Source organism: Elephantulus edwardii, unplaced genomic scaffold (assembly GCF_000299155.1).
Source record: "Elephantulus edwardii isolate Elephantulus edwardi_28Jun2011 unplaced genomic scaffold, EleEdw1.0 scaffold00019, whole genome shotgun sequence".
In the NCBI taxonomy this organism is placed as follows: Eukaryota; Metazoa; Chordata; class Mammalia; order Macroscelidea; family Macroscelididae; genus Elephantulus; species Elephantulus edwardii.
In genome coordinates this window covers 15,990,433-16,003,052 of record NW_006399769.1, presented here as the reverse complement: position 1 = coordinate 16,003,052, position 12,620 = coordinate 15,990,433, and the positions used below count along the sequence as shown (strand labels likewise).

Here is a 12,620-nt window from a genome sequence, read left to right as displayed (position 1 = left end):
TTGAACTTCAATACATATTGAAGACATATTGGACCTCTAATCAGCAAGCACTTCAGGTCCTCAGTTTGAGCAAGCAAGTGAATCCCTATGTTATTGTTATGTCCCATCAATTCAGAACTGACTGATGCCTAACACTCCAGAGGGTTCCCAGAGGCTGTAAATCATTTGGGAGGAGAATGCTTATCCTTCTCCAGTAAAGCAGATGGTGGATCTCTATCACATGCCTTTGGGTTGGCTGCACAACTCCTTACAACTGAACTCACCCACTAGACTTCCCTAATGAGAATCGTAGTTATTTTGATATGGGTTACATGATCTCTGAGCTCATTTGTTTACACAGTAAAAAATTATAAGGAAAAATGTGAAAATAAAATAGGAATTAACTTGTCTTACTGTTGTTGTTGTTGTTAAGTGCCATCGAGTCGTAGGTGACTCATAGTGACCCTATGAACGAAAGGCCTGGACATGTGTATCACTTTCATCCTTTCTCCAGGTTCATAGGGTTTCCGGAGGCAAGCTATTATGGAAGTGGATGTCACTCCTGCTTCCAAGCTTGTTTTAATCGGGGAGTTCCACCAAACACTGTCTGCCATAGGTAACCATGTTGTTGTTGTTACGTTCCATTGAGTCGTTTGCGACTCATAGCGACCCAATGTACAAGAGCTCTAAACGCCGTTCTATCCTGAGCCAACCTCGCTGTCTCAAACACACTCATTCCCACCACTCCACTCACAGAATTGATCCATCTCATAGAGGGTCTTCCTTTCCTGCGCCATCCCTCCACTCTCCCATAAGGTAATTTAAAAACACTGAAGAGTGAGCGTACAGTTTTGGAACAGAAATAGATAAATCACAATCAAGTAGAGACTTCATAACAAGTCAACATATGGAGTAACTTAATAATTGCAAAGTTGGTATTTCAATTCCATTAGAGAAAAGGAGGACTTATAAGTATTTCAGGTACAAGTGGGCTATCGATTGGAAAAATAAAGATGGTCACTTCTTTGTCCTATAAACCCAAAGTCCAGATGAATCAACACTTAGATTTTTTAAAAAGAATATCTTTTCTTTAGAAGAACATTTAGGACAATAACTTTGGAGTTTTAGAGGATTTTTAACTAACTCAGAAACCTACTGTTTAAAGAAAAAGATCATTAATTTTGAAATGTTTCAATGGAAAATTCTGCTGCTGCAGTTGTTAGATGCCATCAAGTCAGTTATGATGCACAGTGACTCTATGAACCTTGCTCTATCTTGTATTGTCTTCATAATCTCTGTTACGCTTATGCCCATTGTGGTAGTCACTGTCAAGCCTTCTCATTGAGGCTCTTCCTTTCTTTCACTTATTCTCTACCTTTCTCAGAAGGGTGTCTCTCTCCAATGTCTAGTTTCTCCTGAAAACATGCCCAAAGGAAATGAGATGAAATTTCGCCATCTTTGCCTTTAAGAAGAAGCCCTCTGGTTTTACTTCCTTCAAGACAGATTTGTTTGTTCTTCAGTAATCCTTAGAATATTCAATATTCTTCGCCAACATCACAATTCTAAGGCATCAGTTCTTTATGGTCTTACTTATTCATTGTCCAACTTTCATAGGCACATGAAGCAACTGAAAATGACATGGCTGAGGTCAGGCAGACCTTAGTCTTGAAACGAAAGCTTTGCTCTTTATAACTTAGAGAGTTCCTTAACAGCATATTTCCCCAAGGCAACATGTCTTTTGATTTCTTGGCTGCTCTTATGAGTATTTATTTGGATCCAAGTAAAATGAAGTCATTAACAACTTTAATATTTTCTCCAAAATACTGAAGAGCAATGGTGTCACTCTGGAGACTAAGGTGTGCCTGGTACAGGCTAGGTTTTTTGCAACCACTTGTTATGCATCAGAGAGTTGGACAGTGACTAAGGGGGATAGAAGGAGAATTGATGCCTTTGAGATGTGGTGCTGGAGAAGAGTATTGAATATACTATGGACAGCTAAGAAAATGAACAGGTTTGCCCTGGAGAGGGTTAAATCAGGCTGCTCCTTGGGGGCAAGGATTCTGAAGCTTCATCTGACATACTTTGAACATGTTGCAAGGAGGGACCAGTCCTTGGAGAGGGACATCATGCTTGGGAGGGTGGAGGGACAGTGCAGGAGAGGAAGACCCTCTATGAGGTGGATTGATTCAGTGACTGGTGTAATCAGGATGGGTGTGTCAGAGACAGTGAGTTTGGCACAGGACAGAGCAGGGTTTAGAGCAGTTGTACACAGGGTCGCTATGAGTCGCAGGTAACTTGACACATAACAACAACAACAACATCACGATGTTACCTATTGGTCTAGTGGTGAGGATTTTTGTTTTCTTGATGTTTAGATTAGTCCATATTGAAGACTGTAGTGTATGATTTCCTGCATGTCAAGAAACTCTCTAAAGTTCTAAAGAACAAGGTTGCCCACTTAAGGTGCTTCCTGTCTTTTTCACTTTTTGCAAGCAAGGTTGTGTCATCTGCACAATGCAGATTGTTGATGAGTCTTCCTCAAATCCTGATTCCACATTCTTCTTCATAATGCCCTGCTTCCTGTGAATGATTTGCTCAGTATCCCTATTGAATAGGTATGGAGAAAGGAAACAACCTGATGTACATCTTTCCTGATTTTAAATTGTTCCTTGTTCAATTCCGAAAACTGCTCCTTGGTGTTGCGTGAGCACAACGAAGTGTTCTGGGGTTCTCATTCTTCTCAAAGTTATCCAAAATTTATTATGATCCACATGGTTGAATGCTTCTGCATAGTCAATAAAACACAGGAAAACATCTTTCTGATATTCTTTGCATTAGACCAACATTCATTTGATATCACCAATGAAGATAGCAACCAGAAAGTCAAAATTCTAAACACATAGATCTAATGAAGAAATAATTAGCAGTTATTATACTAACACTCTTACTAACTGATGAGATAAAATGTGTGGCCAATAGAAAATTAAGCAAAGCAGAAGAATCGGTAATAAACAGAAGAGCAAATCTAAATGTCCAGTAAATATCCAGACTACGGAATATTATTGTTGTTGTGTACCATCGAGTTGGAAACAACTCAGAGATGAACCTCCAATGAAATTTCTCAGGCAGTTAATCAGACGAGAGGAGATTGACCATCCTTCTCCCTTGGACCTGCTGGTGTCCTCAAACTTCATGTTTTTGGGATTGCAGCACAGATTCATGTCACTAGGCCACTAGCATTCCCTAATAGAATACTATTAAGCATTTAAAATCAATTTGTTAAAAATAATAAAAAATGGGGAAAGGCAATAGCCCTTCCAAAAAGCAAAAAAAGGCCATTGAGAGGTGGAGTAGGAACTTGTTAAATTTGTAAGAATTTTTTGGAGAGAGTGCCATGATCTGTTATCACGAGAGAGGCAAGATGTGGAGAAGGATATCATGACATTTCAATGACAATTCCATCCATGTATGTATGCTATCTTCTCAATTACTTGCTATGCATCAGAGAGCTGGTCAATGACTACCTAAGGAAGATAGAAGAAGAATCAATGCCTTTGAGTTGTGGTGCTGGAGAAGAGTGTTGAGCATACTGTGGACTGCCTGAAGGACAAACAAGTTCGTCCTGGACGGGTAAAACAAGGCTGCTCCCTGGAGGCAAAGATTTTGAAGCTCCATTTGACATATGTTAGGCATGTGGCCAGGGGGACTTGTCCTTGGAGAGAGAGGGTCATCATCCTTGGAAGGATGGAGGAACAGCATAGGAGAGGAAAACCCCAGATGAGATGGACGAGTGACTGCAGAAATGGGATTAGGTCTGTCAGAGACAATGAGACTGGCTCAGGGTAGGGTTGGTTTCAGGGCTAGTGTACATAGGGTCACTATGACATCAGTTGCAGGTGACTTGATGACACATAACAACAACATGTGTGCTGTGGGGTGTCACTGAGTTGATTCCAACTTATCGTGACCTTATAGGACAAAATAGAATTTTCAAGACTATAAATCTTTATGGAAATAGAACTCTAAGTCTTTTCTCCTCCAGAGTCACTGTGTTGTATTGGAGCCGCCAAAGTTAGCAGCCCAGTACTTCATTATTATACCACAAGAGATCCTCCATATGTGCACATCCCATATAAAAGCTTGTATATGAGTATATCACGTCAATAAAAGGTACTCAGGAATACCTGTGAATTTTTAACATTAGTTGGAATAGAGAAGATCTAATCTCACACTCATTGTAGTCAGAATGGTAGCAAGCATGGTAATAAGATATAGGTGAAAAATGCAGGCACAACCTTATAACTAGATGTTAAAAACAAGTATGTGAATCAAGACCAAAAAAGGCTGGCAGGTCATACAATTAAATGTTCTTAAAACTTACTTAGAGAGCTCTGGTGACTTAGTAACGAGGAGCTGTGCAGCCAACCCAAAGGAACATGGTTCAAATTAACATGGAAGAAAGATGGGCGATATGCCACCATGTGATTTACTGCCTCTGAAAACCCACTGGAGGGTCAGCTATGAGTCAGTTCTGGCTTGACAGTACAGAACAACAATGCTTACTTAAGTAGTAGGTTTTGTCCCTGTGTTCTCCAAATTTATCTCTGAGGCATTTGTCTTGTTGTTATATACTATTGAGTCGCCTGCAGTCATAGTGACCCTATGCACAATAGTTCTGAAACCTGCCCTATCTTGAGCCAGTCTCCCTGACTCCTACACACCTACCCCCTTTACCATGTCAATCCATCTCATCTGGGATCTTTCTCTCCCATACTGTCCCTCTACCCTTCCAGGTATGATGTCCTTTTCCAAGGAATGGAAATATGCCCAAAGTATGTCACACAGAGCTTCAAAATCCTTGCCTCCAAGAAGCTTCTTGGTTTCATCCTCTCTCGTACAGGCCTGCTTGTTCTCTTGCCAGTCTATGATATGCTCAAGACTCTTCAGCACCACAATTTAAAGGCATCGATTCTTCTTCAGTCATCCTTAGTAATTGTCCAGCTCTCTGATGCATGACAAGTAATCATGAAGACAATGGCTTGGATCAAGCTCACCTTAGTTTCTAGAGTTAACATCCTTTCTCTTCAGCACTCTGAAGCGGTCTCTGACAGCAGTTTTTCCCAATGCAATTAATCTTTTTATTTCCTAACTGCTGATGCCAAGAGTGTTTATTGTGGAACAAAGCAAGCTGAAATTGTTAACAATCTCAGTCTCTTCACCATTTATCATAGTGCTGCCAATTAGCTCAGTGGTGAGAATCTTTGTCTTCTTGATGTTGAGCTTCAGTCCATACTGAAGACTGAAATCCTTGACCTTCTGCAGCAAATGCCTCAGGTCCTCTTCAGTTTCAGCAAGCAAAATTGTGTCATCTGTATAATGCAGGTTGTTGGGTAGTCTTCCTGCAGTCCTGATGCTACATTTCTCCTCATAAAGTCAAGCCTCTCCAGTGATCTATTCCTCAGATAGATTGAAAAGATATGGAGTCAGGAGGTATGCCTGACACACTCCTCTCCTGATTTTGAACCATTTTGTTGTTCCTATCATTTGTTGTTACGTGCTGTTGAATTGCCCGCAACTCATAATGACCATATATATTTCTCAAATAAATTGAAATGGTGTGGAGATAGAATGTCTCCCTGATGCACTCCTTTCCTGATTTTGGACCATGCAGTGTTTCCCTGCTCTGTTCTGAGGCTGCTTCCTGGTCCAAGTACAAGTTTCAAATGAGCAAAATTAAGTGTTCTGGGATTTTCATTCTTAAGGTTAGGCTCAATTTGTTGTGATCCACACAATCAAATTCCTGTTCATATCAATGAAACACAGATAGACATTACTCTGGTGCTCTTTGCTTTCAGCCAAGAAATTTAATGTTGGCTATGCTGTCCCTAGTGCTACGGCCTCTTCTAAACCCAGCCTGCACATCTGGCAGTTCTCTGTTGATGTGATTTTCCAGTTGTTCTTGGATAATCTTTAGCAGAATCTTGCTTATGTGTGACGTTAGTGATACTTTTTGATAATTCCCTATAAATTACAAATTTTTATTAAGTCTTGAAATCAGGGGATATGTAATACATGTGTGAGCTTCATGATGCTCTAACTTTGAAAATGTGTACCTTTTAAATTTTACTTATACTATATCCTTGAGGGTGTACAAGTTGCCGTGTAGCGGTAACTTGTGGTTGCTGTGAGGCTGAACACTGTGACACTGATGTGTTAAATGCGTTAATGGTTGGTTATGCAATGCGGACAGAGTCGGTTGGAGCTCCCCGATTAAAACAAGCTTGGAAGGAGGAGTGGCATCCACTTCCGTAATAGCTTTCCTCGGGAAACCCTATGAACCTGGAGAGAGGATGAGAGACACCCACACGTTGAGAAATCTCCTTCATAGGGTCGCTATGAGTCACCTGTGACTCGACGGCACTTAACAACAACAACAACAACAACAACAACACATCCTTGAGAGTTTCTTGTTTTCAGTTAGTTATTTTAGATAACTAAATCCCCAGGGACTATCTTTAAAAGGCTCATGAAAATACAGTTTTCTAGATTTCAAAACATTCAAAGTTGTGCGGCTTTGGGCAAGTTACTTCACTTTCCCTCCCCAGCCCTCAGTCACTTCACCTATTAATGAAGAAGTTGAGTAAAATAATTAATAATTTCCTCAGAGTCCTTTCAGTGATAACATTTTGTCATGAATTATATTCGCCATGGAATAACTGAAAATAATTCAACAATTTCGAAGAAGAAAATGTACATCTTTGTTAATGCTTGTCTCAGCTATGAAAAGAGAGTTCGTAGTTAGAGTCCCAAATCTAATTAAACTCACCTCTGTCAAGTCATTTCAGTCTCTTGGTAACTCCTTCGAGTTTCCAACATTGTGAATCGTTACAGGAGCAGACTCACCATCTTTCTCCTGAGGAGCAGCTGATAAATTCAAACTACCGTTTTTCAGTTCGCAGCACCACATGTCAGCACCAGCCCACTGGAGATATGACTGTAATGTGCCATGAGTCACCTGTGACTCATGGCAACCCTGTGAAGAGCAGGTCTGAACCTCACCCTGTCTTGTACCATCCTCAACGTCTCCAGTGCACTTGAGCCTATCATCACAGTCACCAGGTCAATACTCTACATAATTCACATGCTCATGTGAAAAATGTGAAAACATAGAGAATTCCAAACAATGTATGGCCGTGGTATGGACTTTTTTTGTTTTGTTTTGTTTTGTTTTGTTTTGTTGGTACAAAGTTTACTAGGTCATACAACGTGGCTCACAGAAGCGATGGGAGATTCCAGTGACGGCACTGGTGGGTGGCTGGTTCCTTTTACCCAAATGGAGACAAGACACTTTCCCCTGGGACTGCCACCTCCCCTCACAAGACAAACAGAATGCAAGACGGTCACAATGCAGCGATGACGGGTTTCACGGACACACAATTTGTTGTCACTGGCACATCCTGATGGGGCCTTGGGATGCCACACAGCAGGCAGAGGGCGCCGGGATGGGAGGAAGCGGCTAGTGCTACGTCCACACACACCCATCAGGGCACCCAGGGAGGCGGAGTCCCGGCAGTGTCTGCTGGTGATAATACATTTCACACAGGGGGATGTGTCCCCTAGGACGGGCGTCAGCAGCCCCCAGGACCTGTCTGAGAATGTGACTTTTCATCTTGAGCCAATAAATAACTTGGTTGAATGAATGCATAAATTAGAAGTGGATGTACACGTTGGGGAACGTACGACCAGGTGGAAATCAAACCATGCAGAGTGGCGGAGCAGGTGAGGAGAAATCTGGAGGTGAGAGATTACCAATGTCACACACTCTATCTTGTACCCTATTTTTTTATGCCATGAGCTGGGTGTGTGTTCCTCGTGCCGCGGTGGCAGGCTCCTGCACACGTACCTCCCAGCCTGGCTCACTGGGAGGAACTGGGGCCGCTGCTGGAGGAGCAGAGCTGGAAGGGCGGCAGGTCAGGTCCTCACTCCTAGCTGCTCGGGGGTACTTCTCCGCGGAGCCGCACGCCCACCGCTGTGATGAGGGCAGCCCCCTTGCCGCTACCATCTTCTGACAGCAGGAAAGACACGTTACACTTTGGTGATAGTTCCTTCACGGTTTGGTGCATGCTTCTGGAGAAGTGTGGATGAAGTTTGAAGAGCGTGCCGTCCACACCCACTGTCCCATTCAGACGGTCCAGTCCCCTGTTCTCGCGGATCTTGTCCACCACGGCAGCCATGCCCGCACCGCACAGCTGCGCGGCCCGCCTGGACACCACCCCGCACACAGTTTTCACGAGGATACTGTCATCGCACGTGCTGTTCAGCCCCAGCTGCTGGAGGATGGCTCGGACCTGCAGCAGCGCTAACCGGTCACTCTCGATCTGAGAAAGATACTTGGTCTCGAAGATGCCCCTTGTTTTCAGGGTCTCAGAGATCTGCCCTCGGAAGAGAAATCCTTTCTTGGTGAAATCGATTAAGAGGTTGCGGACAATCTCTCCCAGGTACATACCACTGATCATCTTCTCAAACCTCTGTTTCCCAGCATTTAGAGAAAAATCATCCACTGTTTTGTCATAGATCGTTCTGATGTCATCCAGACAGCCATTGTCTCCAAAGGCACCCCATTCCATGTTGATGCACATTTGCCCGCTGTTGCCCTCCAGCATCTCAATATTCTTCATTTCTTCCATGTAACAGGCATTGCTGCCGGTGCCTTCAATGAGTCCGACCTCACAGCTGGGCTCCTCATAAGCACAGGTCATCATGGTGTCCACCGTGTCGTTGACGACAGCTACCACATCCAGGTCAAACTCCTCTCTCCTTTTCACTGCGTCCCTTAGTAAAGTGGCTACATCATGCCCCACACAGTCACTTGCTTTAAAACCCTTTGTCCAGGTGACCAAGATGCCCGCATCCAAGCTTGTCTGCTTGCAGGGAAAGGAGAACGTGAAACCCAGAGGCATTTTAGGGCCTTTAATCCCCATGTAGTCCAGGAAGTCCGAGATACAGGTGACGATGTGGTCAAACAGCTCTTCCCCGGTGCCCTGCATGATCTCGGTGGGAATGGCATAGATCTTGTTGTGCATTTCCACTGTTCTCTTTTTCCCACTGCGAATTTTCACCAGCAGGACACGGAAATTTGTTCCTCCAAGATCAAGGGCCAAGAAGTCACCGTGCTCAGACCCATCGGGAGTGCTCCGGACAAACGAGGGCAGCATCTTGACAGTGGCCTTTTCGTTTGTCGCCTTCCTCAGCCCATTCTCCATCTCTGTCCGCAGGCGCATCTTCACCTCCAGCAGCTTCTCCTTGGCGAGGCAGAAGTGGGCCAGCGTCTCCTCGATCTGCCGGTGCTGCTCAGCCAGGCGGTAAAGCCACCGCAGTCACCATGGCAGCCCCCTTGCCACTGCCACTCTCCGACAGCAGGAAACGCACGTCTGAGTCGGGCACCAGGCGCCTCAGGGTCTTGTGGAAACGCCGGGAATATTGTGGGTGCATCTTGTAAAGAGACCCGTCGACACCAACCGTGGTCCGCAGCCTGGGCGTGCCTTTGTTATCACGGAGGCGGTTCAAGATTGCACCCAGTGTTGCTGCCACCAGGTTGGCTGAGCGGAAGGAGACAATGGTGCACACATGCTGGACTGCGATGCAGTCATCGTTTGATGGCTCCACTCCCAGCCGGGTCAGGATTTCTTTGGCATTGTGGAGGCCTTCCTTGTTCTTTTCGATGGCTGACACGTCAGCGGTGTTGATCTTCCCTTTGGTGAGCAGCTCCGGGGTGATCCGCCCCTCAAATAGGAGCCCCTCCTTGGCCATCTTGACCAGGACCAGTCGAACCAGCTCCCCCATGTACATGCCACTGACCATCTTCTCGAACAGTTGCTTCCCAGGGTTGAGGGAGCCCCGGTCTATCTCTCGGTCAAACTCCGTGCGGATGTCCTCCAAAGCCCCGTTGTCTCCGAAGGCCCCCCACTCTGTGTTGATGCACATCCTCCCCTCGTCGCCTTCCACCAGGTCAATGTGCCTCAGTTCCTCCATGTGGCAAGCATTGGTGCCAGTGCCAATAATCAGGCCGACTTCACAGTGCTGGTCATCATAACCACAGGTCATCATGGTCCCTACTGTGTCATTCACCACAGCCACAATGTTGGCATCATAGTCCCCTCATTTCTTGATGGCTTTGTTGAGTAACTTCACTACATCTGCTCCCTCTACTCCACTCGCTTTAAATCTCTTTGTCCAGGTGATCAGAACAGCCTCATCAATTTTGGATTGTCGGCAAGGGAAGGAAAAGGTGAATCCCACAGGCAATTTCTTGTCCTTGATTTTCTTCTTCTCCATGAAGTCACCAAAACACTCAGCAACATGATAAAAAAGCTGGCTTCCACTGCCATGTATGATGTTCTCAGGAGTATCATACACCTCTGATTCCATATGAACACTCTGATGTTGATCATGATTCACTTGCACTCGCAGGATCCAGAAGAAAGATCCACCAAGATCCAAGGCAATGAAGTCTCCCTTTTCTGAACCATCAGGAATCGACCTCACAAATGTTGGCAGCATCTTGATTGTGGCTGTTGGATTAAAATCCCGGGAGAGGCCATTCTTCATCTCCTTCCTGAAGCGAGCCATGATATCCAACAAAGTTTCATCCGAGAGCCGCATGGTATAGAGATACTTGTCAATCTTTTTGACTTGGTCATCCTTCAGCTCGGTGAAGTAATAGGCCAGGAGCTGCGCGGCGATCATGGTGGCGGGTGAGCGCGGAGCAGCGTCTCTCCTGCGGAGCCTGGGCGGGCAGTGGTCCTCCCGGTATGGACTTTTAAACATGCCTTATAGCATACTCTGTTTCAACACAGAGCTCAGTGTTGAAAGTAGATAAAAAGGGCAAAACTCACTCGCTGGAGTTAAAAAAAATTATGGACAAGAAGTTATTATTGAAATGAAATGGTGTCAGACATATAAATCTCGTAATAGATGAATGTGTGGAGACGGCAACTAGTGGACAGCAGAACAATACCGGAATGATGGTAAGATGAGGAAACAGTATCAGCTTGTTGGAAGCCTTGGAACCTGTATGACTGTTGTCTGTTTAGAAATCAGTTGCTTCCACATTTCCCTTCTCCCAAGGACCCCTTTTACTATGATATAAAAATCAAGCTTTTTATATTTTAATATTAAGTTTTTGTTCAATAAACTTTTGTAGTAGTTAAGTAAAAAATATATGCCTTATGTATAATGAGATGTCATTTCTTCATCTTTTTACTTTACAGATCTCAGCATATGAGTGAAATGTCTTAGGCCATTTTTACTTGCTTCATTCAAGGGAAATAAAGCATTTTGATGAGTTTTGGCCCATTTATGCACCTGTATTCCTGGTGGCCTAGTTCATAAGGAGTTGTAGTGTTAACTCAAAGGTATTCACATCCACCAATGGCTTTGAGGGAGATAGACTGTCTCTTCTCATGCAATTTACAGCCTCTGGAAACCCGCTGAAGTGTCAGCTATGAGTTAATTCTGACTTGATGGTAATAAGAGGATTTGTTTCTACCTGAAGCACAATGTTTACTCAAATTTAGTAACTTCACTCTTCAAAAATGATAGAAACTTCAAGTAGCCTCTAATTGTTGTGTTCATGTCAATATTTTAAGTTTATAATATATTAAGTAAATTCAGGTACTTTCCCAGTTCTTTCTACTATCCAGTGCTCTCAATTTGAATTGGCAGGTCCAGGGAAGACGGGGTGGCCTGATCCAGAGACAGTGATGATGCAATGTTGAAGAATAAGCTGAAGGAGAGAAGCAACAGGCACCATGGAAAAAACCAAAACAAAGCAAGGTTTGACCTTTCCCTGGGTCTCGCTTAGGGTTCAAGATTCAAGAAATGTGGGTCTTGTCACTGTCTCAAAACATGACAGTATGTTAACTATTTTAATTTCCAAATCACTGTATAATAACCATGAAAAGACTGACCCTGATTAAGTAGGAAATGATATAGTTCAAACTTAGTAGTTACTTTCTTAGTGAAAATTTTTAGACCGTCTCATACAATCAGACATCTTTCTCAGCCAACCTTTTTAGTAAGTAAGCATTTTTCCCCCTAGCTTTTTCAGCCACATATAAGTAGTTCTTGTTATCTATTTCCGTTTTACAGATAGGGAAATAATCACAGAGAAGTGAAGCTACAGCAATAACATGGCAAATTTAGATTTGAAGGCCAATTGGTTAAATAATCTTTATTAAGCCTTGTTCAGAGTTTTAGTGATATCAAACCATCTAGAATTTACATGGATGGCCTTCTCTGCATATAAATTCTGGACTAAAGTTATTTATTAATAAACTGAGGCTACAACCTTTAAGGAAGGGTTTTCAGGACCAACATACCTTAGAACATTATATGTAACTGTACAGCCGAATGTTTGCATCAGAGTTTTCTGCTATATACGGCCTGCGTGTGCACAATGTGACACAATGGAGATGCTGCTAAATGGATATGCAACAAGCCAAATATTATTTTACGTGGATTTCCTTGTCTTCATGCCAACTAATGTGATTCTAAAAGGCACATTCTAGACCAACGCTTGTTTTCTCTAGGTAGTAACTAATACCTGCCAGTCCAGACTGTTGCTTGTACTGTTTTCCTTC

At 43.6% G+C, this 12,620-nt stretch overlaps 1 protein-coding gene and 1 pseudogene across 2 annotated transcripts in view; one reads left to right on the top strand and one right to left on the bottom strand.

Annotated features, from left to right (window-relative positions):
• Positions 1-7,964: 7,964 nt before the first annotated feature.
• On the bottom strand, positions 7,965-10,731 carry LOC102869517 (annotated as a pseudogene). The gene has a single exon (XR_438845.1). The product of XR_438845.1 is annotated as a hexokinase 1 pseudogene (transcript).
• Positions 10,724-12,620, top strand: part of ARHGEF33 (Rho guanine nucleotide exchange factor (GEF) 33) — a 71,804-nt gene continuing 69,907 nt past the window's right edge. The window contains exon 1 of the mRNA XM_006882386.1: positions 10,724-10,733. Within this exon, the coding sequence (XP_006882448.1) occupies positions 10,724-10,733 (10 nt within the window). The remainder of the gene's footprint in view (positions 10,734-12,620) is intronic.